This window comes from Thermobia domestica, chromosome 3 (genome assembly GCF_964235325.1).
Source record: "Thermobia domestica chromosome 3, izTheDome1.hap1.1, whole genome shotgun sequence".
In the NCBI taxonomy this organism is placed as follows: domain Eukaryota; kingdom Metazoa; phylum Arthropoda; class Insecta; order Zygentoma; family Lepismatidae; genus Thermobia; species Thermobia domestica.
Window position 1 is genome coordinate 80,104,008 of NC_137456.1, and position 13,967 is coordinate 80,117,974.

A 13,967-nucleotide genomic window follows, 5' to 3' on the forward strand; every position below is an offset into this window, starting at 1 on the left:
AGCTGGCATGTGGAATGAAAATGTATATATAATCGATTGGGAATGAAGTGGTACACTACGTCATAGCGAGGGTTGGAGAGAGAGAGAGAGAGAGAGAGAGATTCGAATTACTGCTTCCTCCCTAGATACCTTTAGCTTCTCACTCCACTCCACCCGTGGCCCTTAATGGCTCTATTAACAGGTGCAGTTGTTGTTAGTTGACTTGGGAACTTTCCAACCACCTGGCGTCACCATATTGCATTAGTATTTGCTTTTTTTTCTCTCTCTCTCTCTCTCTTTTCCTTTACCCATGTCAATAAATAATGTGCAAATAGTGGGCAGGGAATTACATATAATATCCAAAGCAATAACTTTGCTTACGTGAATAATGTGTTGTAGTGGTCATGAGGCCAGACATACTGTGTGTTTATGTACGCTGTAACTTCCTATCTGATGTCTTGTTTCGATTCCCGTCTGGGACAACGTTAATTTATGTCAAAAAAAAGTGCTACATTCAATATGACATGACAGTTTGTAAATCTGATTCTACACTTTGTCTCTGAATTCAACATACACTAAAAAGCCTAACTACGAGGGGATAATAGTTCTATTATGGGGGGGGCACGGTGGCTCAGTGGTCCAGAGCTTACCACTGCTGCATGGGGTCCCTGGTTCGATCTCCGGCTAAGTAAGTTTGTGGTGGACAACATAGTGTCCGTGGGTTTTCTCGGGGTACTCCCGTTTCCTCCCACTTTGTCGTTCCACCAATTCTTCTATCATCATTCACTTGTTTTAATTATCCTCTCCCTTAGCCTAAAGGGCATAAACGTGGGACGTGAAACTGAAATATTTCATTTTATTTTTATAAATAGTTCTATTATTTAAGGAACTCACATGTACAATCTCGTACAAAGATACCTGGACATCTAAACAGCGTATAGTACCAAGAGACAGGTTTTAGGGTGATGAATTTTAAGGATTTTTTTAAAATTGAAAAATGCCACAATCGAACTTCAATTATACCATAATGGTTCTTAAGAGTGACAAAAATGTTCCAAAATGGAATAAAATTTAGTCTACGAAGCAAGTTATTTTGATTTTCACAGCCAATTCCGGCCTCCTCTTCTACTTAAAAAAAAAAAAAAAAAAAAAAAAGTGGGGAGAGGAAGAACTGTAAATTTTGGGAGGATTGCGTCCAAGCACTTGAGGGAAAAGCCATCACTATACATCCCTCTCTTTAAAAATCCTATTTTCTCACAAAACTACGTACTTAGTTGAAAACAAAGATTTCAATTTGCCAAGGAAGATCATTATTTGTTCAATTCTATCTATGAATAAAAACTTTTTTTTTCAAAAAGATATCAAGGTAGAGGTTTCGAACGGTGGGAAATTTGGAAAACAAAAACGTGATAGAGCGTTCATCTTTTGGTGTGTAAGTTCCGTGGTTCGAGCTCAAACCATGCGTTTCTGTGATAGATATTTGAACCATATTATGTCTATATATTTCCTCAGGCTTCTTCCGTTTCCTCGCAAGTTCTTATTTTGCATTTTTCTGTTGCTCATTTTCACTCTATAGCCAACATAGTATAATCATAAGACAAACCTGTTTGCAAGCATTCTGCTCTAACATAACTTGTGAGGTGACCATTTCTGTGTTAAACTGTACGCAAAAAATGATTTACAGTAGTCATTAATAAGAAGTACACACTTACTACTATTTATAGAAGTAACTTGCTACTATGCGTTTTTTTCTTTAAAAATCACTAATGTTCTGATATTATTTTGTGTATTGCAGATGGAAAACCTGGTGCGTGAGATGCAGGACCCCGAGAGCGGCGTCCCGGTACGAAGCCAGAAGTTGTTCCTCACTTCGATCCCTTCTGCTTTTATGGGTAAGTTGGATTAAACACTTTAGGCCTTATGCAGAGTCGTTCTGACGCGTGATTAGTGCCATATTAAAGAGTTCGACTAACATATGTTTCCTGCAGTAGTTAAACCTTTAGTATGACGCTAATCATACGTCAAAACAACTCTACATAAGGCCATTTTTTTTGTAAGAGTGTATACTGGTTAACTTCAGGATTAGAGCACTCCATCACGTTGTTTGATCATGAAAGCTTATATTATATGCTGGTTAGTCCAACGAGAGTTATTATAGTCTTCCATAATGTCATCCGTCTATGATAACCTATACTGTATACTAGTTAGTCCAACAAGAGCCATTATAGTCTTCTATCATGTAGTCCATCCGTTTAAGTCTTTAGTGTATTCTGATTAGTCCAACGAGAGCGACTAAAATCTTTCGTCATGTCTTCCGTCCGTGAAGGTTTATACTATAATAGTGGCTAGTCCAATGAGAGTCATTATAGTCTTTCATCATGTCATCATCCGTGAAAGCCTCTACTATATATTGCTTACTCCAACGAGAGCTACTAGTCTTCCACCATGTCGTCCGTTCGTATAAGCTTGTACTATATAATTACTGTTTAGTCTAACGAAACCCATTACAGTCTTTCATCATGTTGTTCGTCCGTGGAAGCCTATGCTGTGTACTAGCTATGGTTAATCCAACGAGAGCAACTAGAGTCTTAAATCATGTCTGTAAAACTTCCTATCAGTGAACTTTTATTACTGAGCAACGATTCAACAATTTGAAAAGTAAAATGCCATTGATGACCTACAGGGCCGTACTGGCCAGGCGGGAAACCGGGAAATTTCCCGTTGGTCCCTGGACGGTAAATTTTTAGTGGGCACTCTTCCTCGTATCGTATCATAAGTAGCCCTATATATATATACAAAAAGGCACACGCCACTCACTCCTCTCATAAAGGAGGAACGGAACGGAGGACGATAACACGTCGAGTACCGTCAATACAATCAGCTAATTCCAGACCAGCGTTGTCAGCCCATTATGTCGCAAAAACAGACTTCCACATTTTTCGTAATTCAACTGTTGAGAGGTTCCTGATTTCTCACTCTGCTTTATAATTGTACTAATATTGAAGTATTCAGTTAAATTAAAATCTCAAGTGATGCCATAACTTGAAACTAAATAATAATTTACATTTTACAGCACTGTTGTTTTCTGTATAGAAAATATACAAGGCCAGATTAACATCATTTTAGGCCCTGGAGCGGGAAAATACAAGAGAGACCCCATCAAAAACTTTTATGATGGCCCTCTCTCAACATGTTCAAAAGGGTTCATGAATTATAAAGGAGTGACTCATGTAATGTTTTTTAAACTATTGTGATGAAAATGTTTTCAGTAATTTTTAAAATTTTTGGGACCCCCTTGGTCACGGAGTTCTGGACCAGAAAATAAAAATTCAACTCTATTTTTCTTTCTTAAAAAAAAGAAAGAGGGAAATATTTATATATTTAAAGGAAAATCACAGGAGCAATCACTATGTTGTAGGTAAGTAGCTTTTTAAACGATGTATTTTAAAACGCGTATAAAGGACATCATAAGGGACTAAAGCAGATGTAAATTTAAGTCAGTTTTCTTTTCGTTCTGCCAAAAATGCTTAAAGGAAATACATTTCAATCATTTATTCATACCTTACTTTAAAGTTTACTAAGTTAAGTTAAAATAATGGGTTTTCCTAAGAATCGTGTGGTTCAGTATGAAATAAGTCCTTTGTGGGTCCATAGTCTTGGCTTGTGTGAAACAAGTACAATATACTATACATTTGCTTTGAATTGTGAGTACTTCCAGTATCAGAATTTTGTGGGTCCTTTTTTATAACATCTTTATACTCATAAGTGAATTTTATAGACTAGTATTTGTCCCTCACATGTAATTCTGCCCTCAGCCAAAAGAAGTTTTATAATGTGAACTTACAGCCATACGGCTCAAATACAGTGTAGTGTTATGAAATGAAATGAAATTTTTTAGTTTTACGTCCCACGGTTATGCCGGTTAGGCTAAAGGAGACGGTGATGATGAGTAATGAATGAAATGGTGGAATGAAGAAAGTGAGAGGAAACGGGAGAACCCCGAGAAAACCCACGCACACGGTGTTTGTCCACCACAAAGTTCACTTGGCGGGAGCAGGGTTTGAACCCGAGACCTCTAGCACCAGAGGTGAACGCTCTACCACTGAGCCACCGCGGCCCACAGTGTAGTGTTATAATGTTACCAGAAAAATATGTAAACTCAAGAGAACTATATATTAATACATTATTAATGAGACTAGTTATGAATTCGATAACGTATATTGCACAGAGATTTACACAATTTTATCATGCTTTACTCTGGTAACATTAAGACTTTTGACAGTGATAAAAGTGATTGAAAAGTAATATTTAAGAGCCTGTATCATAGAGCCGTTCAAAGACTCTCGAAATACCCCTGAACGTTATACAGTACCGCAAAACATCGTGGGAAAAAAGCTATTTGGGCCAATTCTAATTCCTCCCCTGCACAGTGGTTCAGGATGAACAAAAACCTGGCCAAAACCTTTAATTGGTTATAAAAATGTACGAAATGCTTCTAAAGTCCCAAATATGTGAGAATTGTATATTTATAGTATTAAGAATTAACGAACGCGCTTATCGTTCGGTTGCACTAACCCTATCTGCACGAGAGAGTTAGTAGGAAATGATTGTAAACACTAATAAAATACTGTGTATTCGTGTGCAATACGCCAGTACACTCACACATACTAATCTGCATTACACTCATACATACAAGTCTTCATTACACTCACACACAAATGAAAAACGAGAATTGATTTTGTCGACCAAATCTGTACGTCAGTCATCACTGTCGCAAACAATATCGCTGAATGCAGATGAGATACCTTCATTATTTTGGCTGCTAGACCTAGCGTTGGCTCCTTCTCCTCCACGCTTCGACGTCTTCAACAGCAGTCGTCCTTCGTGTGACAAGCACCGTCTTTTCTTTCCGGTAGCCACGTACCTAATACTCGAAAGAAATACAGCACAAGTGATCAGAAGCAATGCAGCATGTCCCGATTCGTGATCGTGAGAAGAAAATTTGCGTGAGTGATCTTCCTGAAATGCTCGTATGTCTTTATTCCGTGCCTCCTGTGCCTCTTCGGAAAGCTGATCTATTGGTAAAACGGTATTATGTATCACAGCAGAACCCTGAACAAGTATTTTGTGAACACTAGCAGGCATACAGAACCAACTGTAAAGATGAACAAACAATTTGGCTGTCTCCAGTGAATAACTGTCAAAAGCCTTGGGATTAACATCAAGTCCAGAGTTGGTTACAAATATTATCACCGAAAAACGTATAATCAGTTGTTCAGAAATCCCCTTATTTGCAAAGATTGGTGTGGATTCGCAAAAAATCTCCTAACAGTGTTCCACCATTGCTTGTTCCACTGCTTCCTGCTTTGGGTCTATCAACATTAAGCCCTACTTTTTCTCTAAACTGCTTCTGAATCTCATGTTTCCGTGAGTAATTGATGTTAACTTGGATAAATGTTTGCGTTGCATGTTTTGACACCAACACGTAGACAGTTGCATTGGCTTTTTGTTAACTTAGCATCGAGAAATAATGCAAGCGCCTCTTCTTTGGTGTGCGGTTTGGGTTAAATGCTCTGATCCTTTGCGCTCATAAACGCTTGTCTCATCTTACGAGCTCTAGTCAGAGATTTTTTCTGTCACCTCAAGAAGTACTTTTGATGCATCTTCTTGTCCTGGTGCCCGACGACTCATTTTGGTAGCAAAGGCCAGTTCCGATGCACACTCATGTCCAAAATTATTGTCGCATGTCTATAAATATGTTGTTGTAGGAGTATAATTTGATAACGAATTCGTCCGGTATTTCTTATAATGTTAGTGTGTGTGTGTGTAATCGGCAAAGACATGTATGTGGCAAATTTCATGTCAAAAGAGCAGTAAATAAGAACAATAAAACGAAAATAAAACTTTCTTGTCCATTTAGCAACAATTTGTTTTACTCATTCTAATTTTCGTATTTATAATTCTTTTCCTATGAAATTTGCGACAAATATACATTTCCCGATTATATAGTATACATAGAATCAGTATTAAAACTACCCTGCAAAATCATTATCAAATTATATTCTTACAAGAGAACAGTTTTAGATATGCGACAATAATTTTGGACATGAGTGTACTTGCAGATGTGCGTAAGTCTTCCGTTTTTCTCCGTTTGGTTCGGTCACTAGATTCTCTGAAATCCTTCGATGGACGACCTCCAGGATTTGATCTATGTTCCATCTGTCCCTGAACTGTAAACTTCAGCTCTCCATTAAGCCATTCTGTATGTGTCTTCAGAAAGATGTCATGATTTCTGCCACTCTTACACAGTTTTTGGTACACTTGCTGCAAAACCTGGAAACAGTTCTTCGAATATCTTCACTAACGTTGCTCGGTGATCACCAATGCCCAATTGCGTCAAAACCAGGTCTCGACATGCTGTGTTTGCTCCCTCTGACAATTTCCTTTCATTTCTCTCATTTTCTCATAGAACTGGATGTGTCTCAGCTTCATGATGAACTATAGACGTCCAGCAAGTAAAAAGTAAGAATTATTAATTTCGGTGTACTGTCACCACACACAATCACAAATAAACATGTATTTCACGAATTCGCACATATTCGCACCTAAACTTCATGAAAAACAATTCATCATGGATTAGTCTTTCAGGCCATTTCAACAACTCCGCTGGGGAACGCTGGGCACTATACTAAATCTTTGCAGTTTTGTGGATTTTCTGTTAACACAAATGATATTTTGTCACATTAACATATTTTGTTTGGAGAAACGTACATATGGAAGATACTGCATATCTACTTTGGACAGTTGCAGTGCTTGAGAGGTATATTGGTGCCATATACACCAAGTGTTTCTTGTAACCACATATTCTTAGATATGAAGCCATGAACTTGAATGTCAAATACTCTATTCGGTAACTCTTTTAGAGGCATGTTCACAATAGTTAACTTCCACCCTTTCTAACTCACCCATTACTTGTTACTCGTGTTTATTGTTTGTATATAGTAAACTTTGGATATTTCTTAACTCATACACTAAACCAGTATCATTCTAACGCAATTTTCAAAAATTGGGTTTTGGCCAGCTTTTTGCTCGTCCTGAACCACTGTGCCCTGGTAAGATTCCGTAATAAGAATAGACTTAGCGGCGCCGCCCCAGATGGGGACATACTTCGTAGTTTGTTGACATTTGTCAGACCTAAACGTCTACGGAAAATAAAGATACGAGCATGGCGAGAAGTTCCTGTGAGTACAAGAAAGGAACTGATGTCGTCCCCCGTTATGAAAGGAACTGATAATACCATTCCCAAAACACACTTTTGTTCAGTTTTCCCTACTCGAAAAGCCCTATAAATAGAAAGTCTTACAGCAAAACAGAACTGAAATAAGCTATTCTTGTCCTCTATATTAATATGATCACCTTTTGTTTCAAAGCGAAAGGTTTATTCACACACAAAGCATACACGGTTACACAATACAAAGCATATTCACTCTGGTATCAAAATCTACTTCCCTTTGACATTTTACTATTAAAAAAAAATCTTAAATTTGTCAAATTCACACACTGTACATAGTATAAAGTTTATACTAATAAACCTACCATGTTTTCTTTATGGGAATACGGGACACTTTAGATCCCCTTCCCCCCAAACTCTCCAACACAATCCAATAAACTGTACCTCTGGTTATGTATAACAGTATAATAGGCCGCGGTGGTTCAGTGGTATAGCGTTCACTTCTGGTGCATGGAGTCCTTGGTTCGATCCCAGCTCACTTCAAGTGAGCTTTAGTGGAAAAACACCGTGTGCGTGGGTTTCTCGTGGTTCTCCCGTTTCCTCCCACTTTCTTCATTCCACCATTTCATTCATTTCTCATCATCACCGTCTCCTTTAGCCTAGCCGACATTTATTTTTTCAACGGGTCTAGGAAAATTCGGTGTAGGAAAATTCGGTGTAGGAAAATTCGGTGTAAGAAAACTCGGAGTACAGAAAAGTCGGGGTACGGAAAACTCGGTGTGGGGAAATTTTGGTGTACGGTAGATTCGGTGTAATACATATTGAATATTACCACTTACAACAATTTACGACATTTCATATTGTGAAAACGAAAACCATATAATGTAACGAATAAAATGTTATTACCTATTTCAAGAAAAGCAAATTTATTTTTCTGCCTTGAGTCCAATATCTCTTGCATGTCTTTTAATGGATATTACTATAAACTACTTTTCATCACACAATGAAGCTGACATTTTTGTCAGAAATAAAACAATTACAAGTTCAGAGAATAGTTATAGGAACAACTAAAAGCACTTTTCCTATATAGTACATCATAGAACATATACAAGGTGATTCTTTTAAAACTCATGGATTTCATTTGGGTCTAGAATTTCTAACTGAAGTCCGATTTTCATGCGGTTTATGGCAAATGATCAAGGAACGTTGGAAGATTTATGGAACTATGCTTACTGGTTTAAATTCATTTGGGGTAATATCGGCCACGCCTTTAGAAAAGCAGCAAATATTCGCCACTGTACCGAATTGGAATTAGGTGAGGTGCGGTGTGGAAATTTGAGTTTCTTAGTTAGATGGCAACCTCGCGACGGCCAATAAGAAACAGGAAACTGGGCCGTTGTATTGAGAATTATGCTGTGCTACTGTACCAATATGATCAGGACACAGTTGCAATAATGTACTCTTTGGAACAAAGTGATTTTATCGTTAAAAAGATTTTGGAGACCGGGATCTGTTGTTGCTACGCAAAGGGTAGTTACACGCAACTTTGCCTTACGTTCTGTCCCAAACAGGAATATAATATGGTCGCTAGTGAATAAATTGCAGGAAACGGGATCGCTTCGGAGTAAGGCAGGGAAGCATCGGACCTCGCTGGCGGATGTTGTGGAAGATGTCAGTTACCGACTCTTTTAAGTCACCCAAGAAATCCCTCTGTCATTTGTAGCGAGAAACCGGCTATTCAACATGTGATTTATGTGTGTTACCACTAACACTTAATTTTGGGAGGCGTGGTGGCTCAATGGTAGAGCGTTCACCTCCGATGCTTGGGGTCCCTGGTTCGATCCCAGATCGCGCCGTGTGGACTTTGTGGTGGACACACACCGTGCTCTTGGCTTTTCTCGGGGTTCTCACGTTTCCTCCCATTTTCTTCATTCCATCATTTCACTCAATTCTCATCATCACCGACTCCTTTAGCCTAACCGGCATATCCGTGGGACGTAAAACTTAAAGATTTCATTTCATTTAACTAACACTTAATTTGTATTCTTCAATTTCGCTTCAAATATCCAATATTTCATTCGAACTGTAACGTACAATGGCGAATATTTGCTGTTTTTCTTACGGCCTGCTCGATATTACTCCGGATGAATTTAAACCAGTAAACATAATCCCATAAATCTCCCATCCTTCCTTGATGATGATGTATTTCATGAATATTATTATGCGAATGAATAATGGAAGTCAAAAAATAACTACATTGAAAAAATGGATTAGATCATAGATGTGTACAAACAGCTGCTGTAAAGTAAATTAATCAGAAAGAAACATGTGTTGCTTCTCGAGATGATAGAAGAACATCGGAATATCATTCCTTCTATCACCTTTACAAAGTCAGGAATCTACTGTTAATACAAGACAATGGAGAAGTTTTGCATTTGTATAAATTATAAATTACTTCTGATGCATATGTGTTTCTATATGTACGAGGGCCGCCTATGAAGGGGTTTATGGCACAGGTGCGCCATTGTTATTTTAGGGGGAGTTGTGAAGTAATGGAGCTTGTCCAGATGATTGTACAGTTGCAAGGGAAGAATGGGGTATTGGGCATTAAGTCAGATCAGTCAATATCAGGGAAGAAATTTCTGCCCCCCCCCCCAAATTAAAATTGGCATTTTAAGACTTTTTAGCATATTTGATCGGAGTGACACTCCCAGATTCTCTTTTATTGTCGGGGGAGGGGGCAGTACGTACATGTAAGTGGATCCTCTAGAAAGTAACTTCCCGGTGGGCCCCTGGATTGCAGTACGGCCCTGATGACCTAGATGAGCCACCAAATTTGGCTGAGATTCATCAGGAATAAAAAGCCAATACTAACAAATATATCTGAAAAGTAACCTGAAAATCGAAAGAATAGCAGGTAGATCATTAAGTTACTATTGAGTTGACAGTAGGCAATATGGTACTTTCACCTTGATGTGATCGAAGCAAATATTTGAATTCGTTGTATATTAAGTGAGTAGAAATCACTACCAGAAGTTATTGATTTTATTATACGTATGGTAATTTAAGATCATTTTATCAGCATTAAAACTGTATGAGACGGAATTTACAGCTTACAGTGGGATCCGTACCAATAGTCTGTTTTTTATCCAAGGAAAGGTGGATTGAACCTGAGATTATGCGCGTTATAATAAATTGCTTACGAAGTACAACATGTACACAATGGCGTGTGATTTTTGGTCACTCACCAAGTGACCAGATTCGAAGAAAATTTGAAATTGTGTTACTGTTCCTAGCCAGAATTCAACACCCGAATTCTAATTTCAATTGTCTGCAAACTTTATCTCAGAGGTAGCTTGCCCATTTGAACCACAACTGACACGGAGATAGTTGATAGGTTGTATATCAAATTCGGTTGGATCTATCAATTTTTACTGCGCAAGTACATGAAGATTTTGGAAGGACGATAAATGAATCATGTGCATGAAATTTAAATATTCAGCAACAAGTTTGATGTTTTCAGACAAACGTTGGCAGGAGCATAGTTTACACTCTGCTTGGCTGGCTAAATTAGGATATGATCAACCTACTTTAGGAAGCACAATATATATATATATATATATATATATATATATATATATATATATATATATATATATATATATATATATATATATATTCTGTTTCTTACTTGTAAATGAAATATTATTCTGGATAGCTCTAGAATAATACATTCTAAATCTGAAGTAAAAGTGCCGCATTTCGTATTACACTATGAATTCTCCATTTCTAATCTATTGTTGCACGTTGAAAGTTCCACTATTTAATAAAGCATTCATTATTTTCGAGTAATTCTAATAGTGTTTAATCCAGGAAGTCTCACTTATCGCGATTTCGATATCATAATTCTCAATTTATCACAGTTTATAATTTGATACTAAAATTCCAATTATTGGACTTCAAATTCGAACTCCATGGCCTCTATAGCCTACTACAAATGCAACAAAAAATTACATTTCGTTCAAATCTTCATTCTCTCTTCGCTCTTACCCTACGAATTTTAATATTTGTTCTTTAATAAAGGTTAAAGAATAGTCTTGCTTTTTTTTTTTTTTACATGAACCGTCATTTTTTAATTAACACGTATAACACATTTCTTTTTTTAAATTCCATACATAAAATGTAATTGATTTGACAATCCCGTTCAATAATAGAGTAAGAATGTAGTATAATAGGTTTCAGCTGCTCTTCCCGCTGAAACTAAGTTACGTGAGTGGGGACTGTGGCGCCGCCGTTCGAGGGAGTTGGGTACCACAAACTACTAAAACCAAGAACGAATGAAATCATTCAGAGCGCGTGAGTCGGGTAGAATTAGCCAATAATACAATTAGCTACTGCTAGTAGCAGACGATTCAGTTAGTTAAGACTCTAGCCGGCAGTATCGCTGATATCACTTTTGTTGCATTGTGGGAAAGATTTGAATTTCAATTGGGTAAATACGGAGTGGTGCATCAGGATGATAAGTGTTGGCAATGATTACACATTTCAAACGCATTATTTATCCCGATTATCGTGGATTCGACTATTGCTGAATTTTGCGTGGCAACAATATTCGCGATAAGCGAAGTAATCCTAGATTGTGATAATCAACTACAGAAGAGATGCATGAATGGTGTTTTTTGTATTAAGTTTACCCTTTCGTTACATTGTCAATACTACCGTTTTGGGCAATGGGGAGGGGGGTTAGGAAAATTAAAATAAAAATATCTTGTTCCTTTGCGTATATTTCGAATTTAAATTTTAAAAAGTCGTTACTTTCTACTTCTTATTAAATCAACTTCCCACTTAAACAAGCCCTTGAGGTTGCTTTGCTCAACATATTATCAGCAAATTTATCACATACAATTTTGATATGTTTTTTTTGTTTGTTTGTTTGTTTTGTTTTGTTTTAAGACTCTATGTATAGTTTGATCCGAGTTAAGGCTTGCGTGATATGAATTACAGTCTCACCCTACGTGTATATACATACGTGTATAAATCAGTGGTGACCGGTGGGCTATAAATAAGAAGCAATTCAATAATATGAACGTGTAGGCCTTTACACAAGAGGTAATTAGGAAACATGAGTCTGTAAAAAGTAATTGAATAACAAGTGAAATCAACTTACCTCGGTTTTATTCAAAGTAGAACTTTCTTTGTTCATACATAGCTTTGCATAATGAAGTAAATTATGGAATGATTTCTGGAAGTCCTAGACTATGATGGTGTTCAAGCTCCTCGTTACTGCATTTTTGATAGTAAAAACAGTAAAAAAAAAAAAAAAAAAGCAACCTTTTAGTGATACTTTTAATTTGGGGAAAAGAAGGTAATTATAGGGGAACAGATCTGATAATACACAGGTGTAATACGTAAACATTTTTTGGGGCTAATAACTTACGAACAATCACTGCGCTCTGATCCTCCGTTAAGTAATTGTATACGAAACGTGCACACAGTAGCCATTTCTTTCAATTCTTCGCTGTTATTTTGCGATTTCCTTATTTACAAGATCTGAAATATGCATTTCGGTAATTCAAAATGATATCCCAAATTGTATCAATCATTTCAATATCAGTTGTTCTTAAACCTTTTTGGACCTAAGCGCTTGTATTTTCCAGAGATTCCTTTCCAGCACTGAACTTCTTACGTCATTCAAAAAACACGGCAACGAGAAAGCCAATTTGTCCCCATAAACCTTTATCAGCATCTCAAATGTTTCCATTGGATCTTTCTAAGTGCACGTAGTGCTTGATCGGTGACGAGGTATCACACCATTCTATACAGAACTGCGTGACACGCCACACTGGAAACCAACCGAGGGTAAAATTTCTGCATTGGTTCTCAAGGTGACACTCAAGGTTCCCATGCTAAAACTATTTACGCAGAAAACAAAAAGAGTCTCGTGTCTTAATTACCGTACTGTATAACATAAAATTTCACAACTTCCATTACCAAAGATAAACTTTTTTATTGTTCCTTTTCCATCTTAACAACAAAGAAGTATACTAAAAGTATTTGGAAAAAAGCAAACTTCTCTTTGATAGAAAAAAAACTTAGACAACTTCATTTTAAAAAAATTAAATACGATTAAAGTTATCGGAGTTAATCTTACATATAAAACGAGGCAAATAGAATAGGAATTCTAAAAGGAGGATTGAATTAATGAAATTCTAATTAACTTAATTTAGATTAACTATTCATTACTTATGAAAAGGAGAGGAAAGTGAAGAAAAATAAGTACTTCTAAAAGTTTAGAGATTAGTATTTGCTTTCGTTTTTTCTTAAATCTGGTTCAGGTGTAGAATATCGTTGTCTTAAAACTTTACGTTTGACGTAATAAAACGACAAACGGAAACCGGGAAAAAACTTATATAGGTTACTTTATTTCATTAGACGATTGAGAAAAATGTAAATCAATGCACAATAAAGAAGTGCGTGCAGAAGAACACTTATGCAATTTCCTTTATCAACATCTAATCTTTTTATATAACAAGCAAAAGAAAGAAAGAAACAAATCTCTATAAAGTGCAATACACTCGTAGGCGTAGAAGCATATTGTATATTATAAAATTCTGACTTGAAATAAAAATCTCAATTGGCTACAAAAGATTGATATTACGTTGATTTTTTAACAAAAAGAAGTCAAGAACATGTAGATTAGGTACCTACTTGACAACGTATAAGAAAATCAGTCCCGACATTAACCTATGTAGTAATA

At 36.7% G+C, this 13,967-nt stretch overlaps 1 protein-coding gene across 1 annotated transcript in view; it reads left to right on the forward strand.

Annotated features, from left to right (window-relative positions):
* The window catches only part of LOC145681844 (regulator of G-protein signaling 7-like), a 461,439-nt gene that overhangs the window by 233,113 nt on the left and 214,359 nt on the right, over positions 1 to 13,967 (forward strand). Inside the window, exon 3 of the mRNA XM_081753452.1 lies at positions 1,775 to 1,871. Within this exon, the coding sequence (XP_081609578.1) occupies positions 1,775 to 1,871 (97 nt within the window). The remainder of the gene's footprint in view (positions 1 to 1,774; positions 1,872 to 13,967) is intronic.